Here is a 16,553-nt window from a genome sequence, read left to right as displayed (position 1 = left end):
AACCACTGGCCTGGAGGGTTAATGTGTGGAAATTACCCAGTTTCTTAGGGTTCTGGTGTTGCATCCCCTTTGGAAAAAGCCAGCATACACCTTTTGGCATTCAGTCTCCTCAACATTGGTAGATTTTTATATCCAACTGTTCTAAAAATGTCCTTGGTCATACTACCTCCTGCCCCATTCTTCAAGTCAATCTCTAGGAAGTATTCCTTCTTAATCTGTTGCTCTTGTTTTCTGGCACACAGCAGACACTGTAAACATTAATGTTTATTTTCTTCTGTCTTCTATTTCTGGTGTATGTTTTTGTGTTTTAATAACTGGTCTGTGAGTGTGCTAAGGAATGTTTCCTTGAAACTTTTTTTTTTTTTGCGGAACTGGGGATTGAACTCAGGCTCCTGTGCTTGCCAGGGAAGTGCTTACTCCATTGAACCATCTCCGCCGCCCATCCTTGAAACATTTTATTGGTGTATTGTATGTACTATATATTATAAAAATGTTTGAGATATAATTGAATGTTTGTGTAAAGAGGCTTTTGGTTGTGAATTCTTCTCTTTCCTGGAGATTGTGGGAGAAGCCCAAAAGATTGGAAATTAGTTCCTGAAAGACTGACACCTGGTTTGTGTGATGTACTAGTCTGTAATAGGTCAGACAGCTGAGTCCAGACGCGGTGTTAGGATAGGCCTATCCTTTATGGAGCATCTATTTATGCCAAGTGTTTCATTGGAATTCTTAGCATTTGTGCTATTGTATTTTTCATGTTTGGTTCTGGAGATTGAACCCAGGATTTGATGAATCCAAAGCACATACTTTACACCTAATAAAGCCTTCACTTTATACCTACAGGGACTGAGATACAGAAGTATAACAATTTGCCTATGTTTCTAAGAGCCAGGATTAGAACCTATGCCTGTCATACTTCACAAGAATATGCCATTCGTTTTTTTAGACCTGTAGAGTTACAGGTCTTTTTCATTTTTTCCTGGTTAGGGGAGGGGGCACCAGCTAAGAAATACCGAAACTAGTATTAGAATTGGTCTGGGTCTGTCATACAAGCCCCTTTCCAACCTTTTTCTTTGTTTTAGTGCTTACGATTGAACTCATGACTTTTTGCATGCTAAGCATGTGGTCTGCCCCTAAACCCCTCCAGTTGGTCAGGATGGCCCTGGACTTGCAGCAGTGCCTCAGTCCCCCAAGTAGCTTGGAATATAGGCATTCCCTGCCACATCTGGGCCCAAGGTCTTAATCACTTTTTTCTGCTTCCATGGAAGGACCTTTTTTTATGGTTGGATAGAATGGTATTATTGAATATCAGATCCTCGGTTCAGCCATATAACATGAATGGGGAGAATCATGAGATAGAATTTACTGAAATTAAACTGTACCTTTTCATCCTGTAACACCAGTCTAAACTTTTTTAAAAATGTCCTTTTGGGCCAGGGAGATGGCTCAGTGGAATAAGCACTTCCCTGGCAAGCGCAAGGGTCTGAGTTCAGTCCCTGGTTCCACCAAAAAAAAATCCTTTCGTTGGAATCTAATACGAAGAAAATGAAACTATAATAGCACTGTTGAAAAGATAGCCACACTTTATCTTAAAATACTGATTCATAAACTGAATGGGATGGTGACAACTGTAGTCCCATCATTCTGGGACTATGCTTTTGACTATCTCACCTTTATTCTGGGAGGCTGAGGCAATAGGATTACAAGTTCAAGTCCTGCCTAGGAATCTTAGACCCTGCCTCAAAATAAAAGGACTTGAGATGCAGCTCAGAGCCAAGGCCCTGGATTCAACCTTCAGTATTACTAAAACAGAACCTTCATTTGTATAGCTGAAACATACACAATAAAAACATTTGGAAAATTCTGAAGGATGGCACTATGTAAGAGATTCTCTCGACTTCATTTACCTTGTTTACCTCTCAAAAGCAATTGCAGGGGCTGGTGAGATGGCTCAGTGGTCTAAAGCACCTACTTAGAACAAGCTAAGATAAGCAAAGCACAGGGACCGCGGTTCAATCCCCCAGCGCCACATGCCAGCCAGCCCCACCCCCTGCTGGGCTGAGCTGGCCACACATGCACAAAATAAATAAATAAATAAATAAATAAATTTTTTAAAAAAAGCAATTGCAATTATACTGTTTACATTATCATGTGTTTTTCCTATATCTTCCCTTCTCAAGTTTTTATTAAAATTAGCAGACATGTATTTTGCATAATTGTTGAAAAGTAAATTGCAGACTTGATGACATTTCACCTTTACATTTTTTTTTATTTTTGAACTAGAATCCAGAGTTCACACACTGCACTTTTTATATAGTAAGTCCCTGACTTATAAACACTCCAGTCGTGAACTTGCCCAGGTATACTGAATAAAATTCACAGGTATATTGTATAAGACTCACTTTGTTGGTTACCAACAAATCCAACTTGGAGACATTCTACCAAAATGGAACTCATTCATAAGTGGGGGACTTAATGTATCTCAGTAATTTCCTATGTTCTATAATGGTTTTTCCCATTTCCTTTTAGTCATTGACCTCCTTATAGGGCTGGGGGTGCTAGGGATAGAACCTAGGGTCTTGAGCATCCTAGATAAGTGCTGTTGATTATCTCACCTTTTTTTGGTCTAAGGTTTCCTCATAGTATCATTTACTAGGTTTATTTATCTGCTGTATTTTCGAGAAAATAGCATTTAGGTTGAAAGGTTATGTTTATATTCAGGTTAAATATTTTTGGCAAGATACTTTGTAGCTGATGGTTGGTGATTCATATAGAGTTGTGTGGGATTTTGATTTTGTTGTTTTGAGAGAGGGCCTCATTTGGTAGCTCAGACTACCTTGAACTTGTGCCAATGTGCCTTACTCAGCCTTTGGAGTGCTAAGATTAAAAGCATGTGCTACCATGCTTGGTCTAGGTTGCTTCATATTGTATCATAACTAGAATGTGCCCTTTTAAAAAATTGTAGTAAAATACATATGAAATTTTGCAAAATTAATCACTTCTAAATGTACAAGCACACTAATGTTAAATATTTTCACATTGTTGTACAATAGATTGACACAGCTTTTTCATTTTGCAACACTGAAATTTAAAAAAAAAACAAAAACACCTCATTTTCCCTTATTTTACTAGCCCATTTTTTTGGTTTTACATTATTGAGATCAAACTATATAGAGTTTCATATCTTTCTTTTTTTTATCTTGTTTTATGTTCATGGGTATTAGCCTGTGTTGGTGAAGGTTGCAGAACAATCCATTCTTTTGAATATATTCTTAGGGAATTCTAGTTTCTGGATGCTATTAGTAGTAACAACAAGGGAGGCTGTTTCTTCTAGTCTTTGATCCAGAATTTTGCCTGGGCCCAATTTTTATGAGAGTAGAGGCATAATTTCTCCCATTGGTCTGTGCATTGGGTGAATAGAGAACCTAGTTATTTCTCCGAGTGATTTTTCTCCATTTCCCTTCCTGATTTTCACTCCTCTGCTTTGTGCTCTCTTTGTGCCCTCTTCCCTTAGGTAAGTCAAATCTCATGGATGCCATCAGCTTTGTGCTAGGTGAAAAAACCAGCAACCTTCGGGTAAAGACCCTTCGGGACCTAATCCATGGAGCTCCTGTGGGCAAGCCAGCTGCTAACCGAGCCTTTGTCAGCATGGTCTACTCTGAGGACGGTGCTGAAGACCGCACTTTTGCCCGTGTCATTGTAGGTGGGTAAACCTGGTTTAAAAAATCTTTCCTAGTGTTCTAGGAGGTGATTAGACTCATTTGTGGGGATAGGAGGAAGGCCTGACTTTCACCAATTCATGCATTTTCTTACAGGTGGTTCCTCTGAGTACAAGATCAACAATAAAGTGGTTCAGCTACATGAGTACAGTGAGGAATTAGAGAAGTTGGGCATTCTTATCAAAGCTAGGAACTTCCTCGTCTTCCAAGTATGCATTTTCTTTTCTTTTTTCTTTTCTTTTTCAGGTGTGGATTTTAAACACTGATTGGCTACTCTTGTTAGCCCTTTTCCCATAATTCCTGGGCCTGTTCCCCCTCATGTTTCATCTTTCCCCTAAAGTAATGTAGCACCTTCCTTGATGGGTTTTTTGATTTCAGTATGGCCCTTTCTAGTTCATCCTGCAGCTTCATTTTGTAAGCACACAAATCTGTTTCCCTCCCTTCTTTCTTTGAAGCTAAAATTTTAGTGACTGCTTGTTTTACAATGGTTCTTAAATTATAGTCCCCAGAATGGCAATATCTACACCAACTGGAACTGTGTAACACATGCGTATTCAGGCCCCATTCTAGAGTTATGGACTGAAGAGACTATGGGGTGGGGCCCAGCTGTTTGTGTTTTACTATGCTCTTCAAGTTACTATGATAAACACTAAGGTTTGAGAACTATTGCCTCAGGATAAAAATCCAAATTTCTAAATCTGTCATTCAAGAAACATTGTCACTTGGTTCTTGCCCACCTTTCTAGCGTTAGCTGCCAACAACTGTCCCTTTTGCCTTATATTCCAACCTGAATAAGCCATTTGCAGTTTCCTAAATCCACCTGCTATCTTTGACATGCAGGCATATTACTAATTTCCTTCTATGTAGGGTAACATTTTGTTTCTTCCCCCTTTTCCTTTCCCTTCCTCTTTTCCAATTTTTTGTAAATTTTTATTTTTGTTGTATTTAGTATAGGGTCTTACTACATAGATCGGACTCATAGGGATTCTCCTGTTTATAGCCTTCCAAGTGCTGGGATTACAGGCACACCACCACACCCAGTCTCAATTGTGTCTTAGCATGCCCCAGGGGTGGGGCCGGCACAGCAGGCTGGGGATCAAACCCCGGCTGCTGTGCTCTGCCTAAGCAGGCACTTTAGTCCACTGAGCTATCAGGCCAGCCCTGTCTTTTCCAATTTTAGCTCCTTCTAGTTCTGGGAATAAACTGAGGACCTCACATATACTGAGCAAGTGCTGTATCCCCATCCTCCTTTTTTATTTTCTTGGCTATTTTTTTTCATCTTCCAAACTCTTATGTCACTTTTGGAGACGTTTCCCAGATAGACATTCTTATCAGTCCACGCCCTCCCCTCCCAAGCTTCATTTATTCCTTTTTCAGTGCTCCTTCTGTCAATGCACATAACACGCTGATATCTTTGTGTCTCTTTTTCAGTTCCCTCTGCTCCTTCAGGCCCCAGGTGAAATGTAGCACCACTTGGGGGAAGGAGATCATGATCAGTGAACCTTTTCTGAATAATTAGTGAGTGGGCAGGGGCAACTGAGCTTGCTAGGGCCTAAATAGGAGTGTTTTGATCTTTATTAGGGTGCTGTGGAATCTATTGCCATGAAGAACCCCAAAGAGAGGACAGCTCTGTTTGAAGAGATCAGTCGCTCTGGGGAGCTGGCCCAGGAGTATGATAAGCGAAAGAAGGAAATGGTAAAGGCTGAAGAGGATACGCAATTTAATTATCATCGTAAGAAAAACATAGCAGCTGAACGCAAGGAGGCTAAACAAGAGAAAGAAGAGGTAAGTGGCTAAGCAGCCTCTTGGCTCTGAGGGACCAGGATGGAGCCAGTGCCTTACCACTACTGCCATCCCAATTTTCACAGGCAGACCGCTACCAGCGCCTAAAGGATGAGGTGGTGCGAGCTCAGGTACAGCTGCAGCTCTTTAAGCTTTATCATAATGAAGTAGAAATTGAGAAACTCAACAAGGAACTAGCCTCAAAGAACAAGGAGATTGAGAAGGACAAGAAGCGTATGGACAAGGTTGAGGATGAACTAAAAGAGAAGAAGAAGGAGCTGGGCAAAATGATGCGGGAGCAGCAGCAGATTGAAAAGGAGATCAAGTAAGTGCCAGACGTTGGTGGGAAGCTAAGAGGCTGTGCTGTTCCCTGGAGACTCCTCTGAGCCTAAATTCCAGTGCTTGTGTTAGTTTCTCTATGTTCTTGACTTGATTTGGCCAGAATCAGTATAAATGCCTTGCATTTGTGACAGGTAGAATATTTAAATTCTCATGCTCTGGGTAGGCAGGTACTCAGAGGAAGGAGAACTTGAAGATGTGTCCTTGCCAAGTGAGGGGAGCTGTGGCAGGCCCAGTGACTGGAGTGACTGCGAAGGCCCTCCTAGCAAAGAAAAACTGAAATTCGATGCTTAAAGACCGCAAATTTGAAATGGTTAGATGAAATGAAAGACAACTAAATAAACAGGCTATTTTTTGGAGTCAGTGAGGAACCTAGTCTAGCAGGGATGGTAACTTGCCTTACCTAGTGGCTAGTATGTGAGGCTGAAGTTATAGTTGCCAGGGAATAATTGGATTGCCCCCTTTCTGCAGATCTATGGGCGCATCTGGTCCATAGTCTTTTAGGAGATTCCTTAAAGTTCACTGTGGGGCTCAGGCCCTGCTTTCTTTGAGTAAAATGGGTGGGATCCTGCCTTTTTTCCCCTCTGACAAAAGAGAGAAGGACTCAGAGCTGAATCAGAAGCGGCCTCAGTACATTAAAGCTAAAGAAAACACTTCCCACAAAATCAAGAAATTGGAAGCAGCCAAGAAGTCACTGCAGAATGCTCAGAAACACTACAAAAAACGTAAAGGTGACATGGATGAGCTGGAAAAGGAAATGCTGTCAGTGGAGAAGGCCCGGCAGGAGTTTGAGGAACGGATGGAAGAGGAGAGTCAGAGTCAAGGCAGAGATCTGACCCTGGAAGAGAATCAGGTAAGCCTTGGGAGGGGTTGATTGGCAAGGAGATCACAAGGCCTAACATGGACTGACTTAGTCATCTCTGTCTTCCTTTCCGTTTCCTAACCCAGGTGAAGAAATACCACCGGTTGAAAGAAGAAGCCAGCAAAAGAGCAGCCACTTTGGCACAGGAACTAGAGAAGTTCAATCGAGACCAGAAAGCTGACCAGGACCGTCTGGATCTGGAAGAGCGGAAAAAAGTAGAGACAGAGGTGAGGAAGAGTTGAGATGAGATCTGTGAACTGGTCAAGTAGATCAGTTGAAGAATGTGAATTTCATATGTGTGAGCCCCTGGTTTAATCTCCAGCACCCCAAAAAAAAAATTTAGGCATGTTTTCTTTCTTTTCTTTTTTCTTTTTTTTTTTTTTTTGGCAGAACTGGGGATTGAACTCAGACCTTTGCACTTGCCAGGGAAGCGCTTATCCTACTGAGCCATCTCCCTGACCCCTAGGCATGTTTTCTAGAAAAGGAAATAATTATTGTCTGTTGAGTATTTACTATGTGCTAGGCACTGTTCTTTACACATATTCACTTATTCCTTCCATTTATGACTACATTTACAATATGGCTACTAGGATCCCTTATTTCCACATAAGGAAACTAGAGGAAAGAGGTGAAGTGATTTGCCTAAGGTCATACAATTATTCAGCAGTAGAAATAGGTTATGAACCTAGCTCTAAAACTCATGCTCTTACCAATTATATTTCACTTACTGCTTTTCTTTTGGTCGCTAATCCTGGCCACCTACTCTGTCTCTGCCATTTACTAGTCATATGAACTTGACCAAATCCCTCACAGAGGCTCATCTGTCAAATGGGGGTTTATAAATGCCTTGCAGTGTTGTGAGGATTTCATGTGTTAATGTACATACAGTGCCTAGCATAGTGCCTGGCACAGAGTAGATGTTCAATAAATCTAAACTTCCCTGTCTCTGGCTCAGATTCTCCTTTTTCTGCCTGCCCTCTCTGGCTCCTGCGCCTCTTCTGTGCAGGGAAGAAGCCACCTCTCTTTGGGGAAGCCTCCCACTACCTTGCCTCCAAGCCTGTGTCACTGCCCGCTGTTCTGGACAGGGGCTGAGTTGGCCCTGGTAAATTTAGCTGCTGGCTGGGCAGGTGCCACTTACTACCTTTCTGATATTGACAAGGATGATGATGATAGTTGTTACATTTCTCCAGGATCCTACAATGTTCCAGGCATTCTGCTAAGTTGTGCTTTTACATACTTAAGACAATATGTTTGTGACATTGATAGCTACCTTTTATTTAGCACATAATATGTGTTCTGTGAAATGGAAAATGCATTTCACAGATAAGGAAACAGATTCAGAAAGGCTTGTGCAATTTTATTTTACCTTAGTGTGAGCTTCTCTGACTATTGAGGAAGCACAGGCTTTGTACAGTACTTATGTTCTAGAACCCTGGGAGGCGCCTATCAATTAGCAGACCAAACTGGATACTATCTGTGTCTGCTTTCTGCTTTTTAAAAGGCTTTCTGCACTAATGATGGATTGTCCTGGACTTTTGAGTTCCTGGAGGATCAGGCATATGAGAAAGTGTAAGCCAGTGTCCTATCATCTTAGAGAGTTAACTGAACCAGCCCCTCATAATGGAGTATGTTTGTTACCTAGGCCAAGATCAAGCAGAAGCTGCGGGAGATTGAAGAGAATCAGAAGCGAATTGAGAAACTGGAGGAATACATCACCACTAGCAAGTATGTGACTGCAACCTTTTCTCCCTTTTCTATGCCTGTTCTTCCACACTTGTTCTGTCCGTCTTCAAGCAGGAGTGCCAGTCTCTTATCCAAGGAATACAGTATTATCTCATAGCATATTATCTCTCACAGTATCTGTGCTGTTTTTCTTTTATAGGCAGTCCCTAGAGGAGCAGAAGAAGCTAGAAGGAGAGCTGACAGAAGAAGTGGAGATGGCCAAGCGGCGGATTGATGAGATTAATAAGGAGCTGAACCAGGTGATGGAGCAGTTGGGGGATGCCCGCATTGATCGCCAGGAGAGTAGCCGCCAGCAGCGAAAGGCAGAGATAATGGAAAGCATCAAGCGTCTTTACCCTGGCTCTGTGGTAAGACTCGAGGGTGGACTTTTCCTAAGCCTTTCCTTACACTCACTATCATGATTTTCACAGCAGCCCTGTGAGGACAAGGTTACTCATACTTTTATAATGGAGCCTCTTTGCCCAAATTCCGAGTTCCCAAGTTCCCTGAATATTATTTCTGTGTTATCCTGTCCTTGGGTTCAACTTAATTTAGTTCCACACTATATTTCCTGGTCACTCTTCTGAGCACTGTGGGGGAGATAAGTATGAATTAGTGTCAGTGTCTGCATCTGCTAATTCTTAGGGAACCCTACTTGGTTTTCAGGGATGGAAGAATAGAACTGATGGGATATTTATTTTGCTGGGTGCTTGGGAGATTTTGAGATACATGCCTATAAGCTATCTGGCATAGGACTAGGGTGGCAGTAGTCTGCGAAATGCTAAAAGTGAGATGTGCAAAGATGATTTTGGATTCAGACATGACTGTGTGAAGTCTTTGCGTGGGAGCCACAACAGATTCTTCCTCAATAACATGAAGGCTGTGTTCCTCTTTAAGATAGGAGGAAACAACAGTGCTTTTCCTGTTGTCCTGTAATCAATACAGCACTTTGTTTCTGATATCAGATATGTGGAGATTTTTCTCCACTTAGCAAGTGATTCTCTGGTAAACACCAGCTGGCTGCCCTATAACTCAATTCGGTTCTGGCACTTTGTACCTGGAGGTAGCATCAGACATCACAGGTTAAGAGTTTAGTCCTACAAGACTGCCTATACTTCAGATAGCAGCTCTAAGCCTATGGTTGTAGCCTGTGGTTCTGACCGACTTGGGATGAACTGGTTCCTATGATTCCCTCCCTAGGTTTGATTAATTTGCTGGAGTGGCCCACAGAACTCGAATCACTTAGGTTTATCCATTTATTACAAAAGGTGTTAGGAAGGATGCAGATGGATAGCCAGATGGGACTGATATGTAGTGTGAGGCACAAAAGGGGTGTGGAGTTTCCATGCCTGCTCCAAGAACACCACCCTCCAAGTACCTCATGTTATTTACCTGTCTGGAAGCCTCCCAAACACAGCTTTTGGATTTTTATGCAGGCCATATGCAGACATTATTGATCAAATCATTGGCCATTGTTGATTGAATCAACCTTCATTTCTTCTTTCCTACTCACAATTTGGGAGTAGGGATACAGTGGCAGTGAAAGTCCCAACCATTTAATCTTGCTTTGATCTTTGACTAGTTCCTATCCTAAAGCTTAGCCATGATCTGTCAACTTATTGTTAGTATTGCCTTAATTTTGGAGTTATGAGTCAGAAACTGGGAATAAAGACTTAAGTATTCATTTTACAATATCACAGTCCACTCCTAGTCTTCATACATATCATAACAATCATACAAGTCAAAATACACTGAGTGGCACAGCCGGGCATAGAGGTGCACGTCTGTAATCCCAGTACTCAGAAGGCTGAAACAGAAAGATTACCATGTAACTTATACTACTTAGTTCAAGGCCCGCCAGAACTACATAATGAAATCCTATCTCAAAAAAAACCACACATACATACACACCCATGCATATATAGATATAGATATATAGATATATATAGGCACATCATTAGAATCCCTTTCAGTCATTAATTTGTAATCAATGTAGTCAGATATATTGCATGAAAATTTCTTGGTCAGGCTACTCAGGTTTGTAGGCTTTAATCCAGTCTTATCAAGTTCTAAAAGCAAGAACAATACTCTGGCTTCTCTTTAGATCGTATAATAAATCTTTCACCTTTTACTAAAAGCAAGGACAGTCTTGGAAAACTTATAGCTTTCGCCTTTTGGATATCTGATATAACTGAACCAAGGGACAGTGTCATCTCTTCCTCTGAGCCTCTTTGAAAATGTTGATGTAGTACTGGTTTTCTTAAATTATGTGACCTATTTAGTTATTTCTTTAGCTGCCTTTTATTACCCAAACTTTGCCTTCTTTGGAAGGAACATTAGGATTGGCCACTCTGCTAGTCTAGATTACAGGCAGCAGTGGTAATTTTACAAGTGCCTCTGCTCAGTCCAGTCCCATTCATAAAGGGTAGGTTTACACAGGTGTAAAGTTAGTGGGCTAGTTTGACCACTAGACAGTACAGTTACATTCACTCTTCCTAATACAGATTTTAGCTTGCCCTTCTTTCCAAGCTGGTATTTGAGATTCCCAAACCAGTTCCCCAAAGCCTCTTGTTTCTGTTTTGCCTTCTTCCTTTACTCAGTATGGCCGCCTCATTGACCTCTGCCAGCCCACCCAAAAGAAGTATCAGATTGCTGTGACCAAGGTTTTGGGCAAGAACATGGATGCCATTATTGTAGACTCAGAGAAGACAGGCCGGGATTGTATTCAGTATATCAAGGAACAGCGTGGGGAGCCTGAGACCTTCTTGCCTCTTGACTACCTGGAGGTGAGACTTAAGGGGATGGGGTTAGGGTTGAGTTTGATAGCCCCTCTCCTTAGCCTTTTTTATTTTCTACCACTCACTAAGTTTTTCCCTGTAGGTGAAACCTACAGATGAAAAACTCCGGGAGCTGAAGGGGGCCAAGCTAGTGATTGATGTGATTCGCTATGAGCCACCTCACATTAAAAAAGCCCTGCAGTATGCTTGTGGCAATGCCCTTGTCTGTGACAATGTGGAGGATGCCCGCCGCATTGCCTTTGGAGGGCATCAGCGCCACAAGGTATGAATTCCCTTGTCTAGGTTGGAGCTAGACAGGCTCAGGACTGAAGAACCTTCTGTTCAACTTCTCTCTTCTTCTGTATGTAGACAGTAGCACTGGATGGGACCCTGTTCCAGAAGTCAGGAGTTATCTCTGGTGGGGCCAGTGACTTAAAGGCCAAAGCACGGCGCTGGGATGAAAAAGCAGTAGACAAGTTGAAAGAGAAAAAGGAGCGGTTGACAGAGGAACTAAAAGTAAGCCATAGGCAGTGCTGGTCCCTAGGAGCAGGGGTCCTGAGCCAGCTTGACCACCTTCTTACCACTAAGCTCTTCTTTCTTGTCCCCTTCAGGAGCAGGTTAAGGCAAAACGGAAAGAGGCGGAACTGCGTCAGGTGCAGTCTCAGGCCCATGGACTACAGATGCGGCTGAAGTACTCACAAAGTGACTTAGAACAGACGAAGACACGGCATCTGGCACTGAATCTCCAGGTGGGGCCTGGCATTCAGCCCTGTCCTCTTAAGGCCTTCCTCACATTCCTAAGTTTTTTTTATGGGTGAGGAACACCCACACTTTTCTTCCCATCCTCTTCTACCAGACCAAGCAGAGCAGAGTTTGTTAGCCAGGGTTTCTGATCTTAGCTTAGCTGTGTGACAATAGGCAAGTTACTTAACCTCTTGGTGTAACTTTTCTCACCTTTATAAGAGTGGAATGAGCCAGATGTGCATGCCTGTAATCCCAGTTGAAGTAGGAGGATTGCTGCCAGTTTGGGGTCAGCTTGAGCTACATAGAAAGTTCAAGGCCAGCCTGAACTACATAGCAAATGTCTGTGTCCTCCTTTTCCCCCTAAAAGGAGTGAAATTCATATTTACCTTATAAGGTCGTTGCAAAATGGAATGAATTAATATCTAAAAATGCTTAAAGTAGTAGATGCTCAGTAAGTATAAGGTACTACTAGCATAATTTATTCAAATATTTTAATTTCTAGAAGTCAACTGAAAATAAATTCAACCATTCAAATCCTTATAGGTAGAAATACTCTTCTAGGTATAGGAAATGTGTTTTTTGGTTATGGGGTGCTTCTCCAGTTTACCCTGGAGGTGGTCTATAGTATTTCATGTGTGTAAATATATAATTACACCTTTTTCTAAAAAAAGCCAAGATTCTAAAATATATCTGGTCTCAGGTATTATAGATAAGGTGTTGTAGGCCTATGACTAATGATTTTTCTTTGCACTCAGCCCTGTAGATTGAAGCTGGCTGACCTGAAGTCCAGAGAGGAGTCCAAGGCTCCAGTCATATGGCTCCAGTGAGAGATAACAGAATTGACTAGGGCAGCGGTCCTAAAAATGGTCCTAAGTTTTGTTTTATCAGTATGTGGAGAACTAGCTTTCCTGGCCATGGGGCCAGTGCGGTCAGTGTTGCTCTTTCCTTCCATGGACCCTCATCTCTTTTAACCCATTGTCTATAGGAAAAGTCCAAGCTGGAGAGTGAACTGGCCAACTTTGGACCTCGAATTAATGATATCAAGCGGATCATCCAGAGCCGAGAGAGAGAAATGAAGGACTTAAAGGAGAAGATGAATCAGGTCGGTAAGGGCTGAGCCATGTCACCATTTGCATCAGGGCAGGACTGGGATTAGAGGCACGACTCAGACCAAGAATACCTGCACTACCTGACTTTTCTCCTCAGGTGGAGGATGAGGTGTTTGAAGAGTTTTGTCGAGAGATTGGTGTACGCAATATCCGAGAATTTGAGGAAGAGAAGGTGAAACGGCAGAATGAAATTGCCAAAAAGCGGTAGGTGGAAGTATTAATAGAAAATACTGAGATGCACTTGAGGCTGCACCCGGCTTGACATATTTGAAAGTCGGATGTAGTTATAAGGCAGGGACCAGCTCTTAGAATCAGAATAATTTATTATAGGTAAGGGGATCAGGTGATAGCCAGTATACCATAGAATAGTAAATAAGAGTGCTATTTTATCTAGTAGATTACAGTCCCCACTGCAGAACTCACTTTGGTCAGTGACTTGACTTCTAAAAAAAAGGAAAAGAAATCGTCCTTGTGAGGTATTTAGCACAGTACTTAGCACCGATTAAAAGCAATAAACATTCCCTTTTTTGTTGCCGTCCTGATGTGTATGTGTGGCAGGGTATTTCTAATTTGAGGAATAATGAGAACAAAATAAGCTTTTCCTTCCTCACTTTATTTTTTCCCATAATTTTATTGAGAAACAAATAGCAATGAGACAATTTCAAATTAAATTGGTAGGACAGTTTCAATAATTAACACATTGCATACATTCTTCCTAGTGGTTAATTGCTGTACAAGATGCGGACATGATATCCTATTTACAAACACTATTAGAACAAATCCCTCTGTGCATTAAGAGAATGTAACTATATATCCTAACCATTTTGAATACACAGATACAAAATGGACATTCATCTGTATACCCTTTTTTGTTAAGTTCCGTTATTTGAATATTATAGGTGTGTAAACTCAGCAAAATATTCTAAAAGAGTTCAGTAGTCCATAATAGTATTGGGTCTTCCGCTTGACTGGCAATGTCAGAAATTGTTGACCTGAGTCCCCTACAGCTCAACATAACAGCATGGCTTTACTTCTTATACTTTGTTTTTATACTTTTCTGCTGGATGGTTAAAACCAAGATAAAGCAAGACCTATGCAACAAGAGTTGTAGCTTTTGGATCTGATAAGGTCAGTCAAATCCCCTTAGGATTTATCCTGACCTTCCTCACTTTAGTTCATTCATTCAGTCCTTGAATGCCCACCTTGTGCCAGGTTATCCTGTGCTAGGTATTGCAGAAGGCAGGGAAGATAGAGAAGATGACAATCACTGTTGAAGGAGGTCATCTCATGGACCCAGGTGTCTCTTGCCCTTTACCCATACAATGGTTACTCCTTTCCAGCCACAAGCCAGTCTCACAGAATATAGAATTGAATCAGTCTTTATCTTATGGAATTTATGGAGTGCTTGGGGAAATAAGCAGGTCAACAATTTCCAGTGTGACTGATGCTATAACTGAGTTAGATGGAAAATACAGAGGACATCTTTCTGTCTGTCTGTCTCTCTCTCTCCATCTCTCTCTCTCTGTCTCTCTGTCTCTGTCTCTTTTTCTTTCTTTACAGTACAGGGAATCAAACTTGGGTCCTTGCACATGCCAGTGAGGTACTTAGGCCACTGAACTGTCTCCCTGACCCCAGAGGACATTTTCAGGAGCTGCATATCATAATGAAACATAAAAAACAACACCACAAAAGAGATTTAATAGAAAAATGGGAAGAGGATATAGTTGGCATTTCACAGGAAAAGAAGCTCAAATGGCTAACAAGTGTAGAAATTAATGTTCTATGTACTAATCAGAGAAATGCAAGTTTAAAACCTAGCAGTATTTGGTGAAATAAGTCTACATATGTCTTCTTGAATATATGAAGATTATACACAGGCACACATACTTTATGAGTATATATTTCAGAGAGGAATCTTGCCACATCACAGAGACACATTTAAAATTGTTTATCTTGGCATAATCTATGTTCATGGAATGTTGGGGGCGATGTAAGTGGCCATCACTGGAGGCAAGTTGAAGATAAGTGTGTTAAATATACATATTGGAATACTGCGGAGCATTTCAAGGCACGAATAGATTTACGTACAATTACATGAAGTCATGAACAGTATTAACTAGAAAAGTAAGGGGGATAAAAGGTAATGGACTGGAAATCAAGGATTGAAACAGGAGAAAAAGGAAGGATCTTGCATAGATAACAGTGATGAGTGCGTTATGTGCTGTGGGGTTTGATTATTTCAACTAAAGAGTGAGTGAAATTTAGCCAGCCAAGCAGCTACAGAAGAAGGGGGTCCAGGCAATGAGAACAGCATGCTTGGAGGTGTGAGAGGGTATGCCTTGTTCTGGATACTAAGTAGGTTGGAATGTCTGGAGCATAAAAGCAGGGTCAGCAGGGGCCAGATCACAGGGCTTTGTGAGTCATACTTAGGAGATTGGACTTAAAATTGCATAGCTTAAAATTACAAAGTTAATTACATTCCATTTGGATTATAGCAAGTGCAGTAATAGGTTTAAGCTGCTAGCATGACATCTGGCAACATCTGTCACACCTTATTGTGGATTGGAGGGGCAGTCAGAAGTTAATCCTGCCTGGCTTGCTAGTGTCTGTGTGCTGGTTACTTATGCTGAGGTTCTAAAGAGATGGGAGAATGGGCAATAGAAATCCAAGTATTTTCTACCCTATTCTTGTGCCACCCTAACTCTACCCCTTTAAGGGACTCTAAAATCCTCAGAAAGAGGTTTGGGATAATGGACAGAGTCAAAAGTATCTGGGCATAAAGATGAATTGAATGCAGTTAGTATACCTGGCAATGATGGTAACTAAAATTTGTTAAATAGTTACTGTGTGCCAAGCACGGATCTAAGGACATTTTACATATTCGTTAAAGGCAAAATCCTGGTGACTCATCCACATGGCTGACACTGACAAAGGTTCTACAATCTGAGGTATAGGATCTCAAGATAAATCCTGAGGGCATTTCACTGACCTTGTCAGACCAAAAAGCTACAACTCTTGTTGCACAGGTCCTGCTTTACCTTGGTCTTAACCATCCAGTAGAAAAGTATGAAGATGAAATATAGGAAGTAAAGCCATGTTGTTATGTTGAGCTGTGGGGGACTCAGGTCAATAATTTCTGACATTGTCAGTTAAACAGAAAACCCAATGATATTATGGGCTTCTGTACTCTTTTAGAATATTTTGCTGAGTTTACACACCTATAATATTCAACAACGGAACTTAAAAAAAATTGGGGTATAACTATGAATGTCCATTTTGTATCTGTGTATTCAAAGTGGTTGGGATAGATATATAGTTGCATTCTCTTAATGAATAGAATGATTTTTTCTAATTGTGTTTGTAAGTAGGATCCAAGTCTGCATCTTGTACAGCAATTAACCACTGAGAAGAATGTATGCAGTGTATTATTTGTTGAAACTGTACTTTCGATTTGATTTGAAACTGTCTCATTGCTATATGTTTATCAATAAAACTTTGAAAA

At 41.3% G+C, this 16,553-nt stretch overlaps 1 protein-coding gene across 2 annotated transcripts in view; it reads left to right on the top strand.

The window, feature by feature from the left end:
* Smc1a (structural maintenance of chromosomes 1A) overlaps positions 1–16,553 on the top strand; it is a 47,684-nt gene that overhangs the window by 1,585 nt on the left and 29,546 nt on the right. For both annotated transcript variants that reach the window (XM_004647893.3, XM_023708172.1), the window contains exons 2-15: positions 3,512–3,700; positions 3,813–3,925; positions 5,298–5,501; positions 5,585–5,823; positions 6,432–6,690; positions 6,786–6,926; positions 8,342–8,424; positions 8,582–8,789; positions 11,022–11,207; positions 11,302–11,481; positions 11,568–11,714; positions 11,810–11,947; positions 12,928–13,044; positions 13,149–13,255. In XM_004647893.3, coding sequence (XP_004647950.1) covers positions 3,512–3,700; positions 3,813–3,925; positions 5,298–5,501; positions 5,585–5,823; positions 6,432–6,690; positions 6,786–6,926; positions 8,342–8,424; positions 8,582–8,789; positions 11,022–11,207; positions 11,302–11,481; positions 11,568–11,714; positions 11,810–11,947; positions 12,928–13,044; positions 13,149–13,255 — 2,311 coding nt within the window. The remainder of the gene's footprint in view (positions 1–3,511; positions 3,701–3,812; positions 3,926–5,297; positions 5,502–5,584; positions 5,824–6,431; positions 6,691–6,785; positions 6,927–8,341; positions 8,425–8,581; positions 8,790–11,021; positions 11,208–11,301; positions 11,482–11,567; positions 11,715–11,809; positions 11,948–12,927; positions 13,045–13,148; positions 13,256–16,553) is intronic.

The sequence above is a fragment of the Octodon degus genome, unplaced genomic scaffold (genome assembly GCF_000260255.1).
Source record: "Octodon degus isolate 3935 unplaced genomic scaffold, OctDeg1.0 scaffold00335, whole genome shotgun sequence".
Taxonomy (NCBI): Eukaryota; Metazoa; Chordata; class Mammalia; order Rodentia; family Octodontidae; genus Octodon; species Octodon degus.
This window is presented reverse-complemented; position numbering and strand designations above follow the sequence as displayed.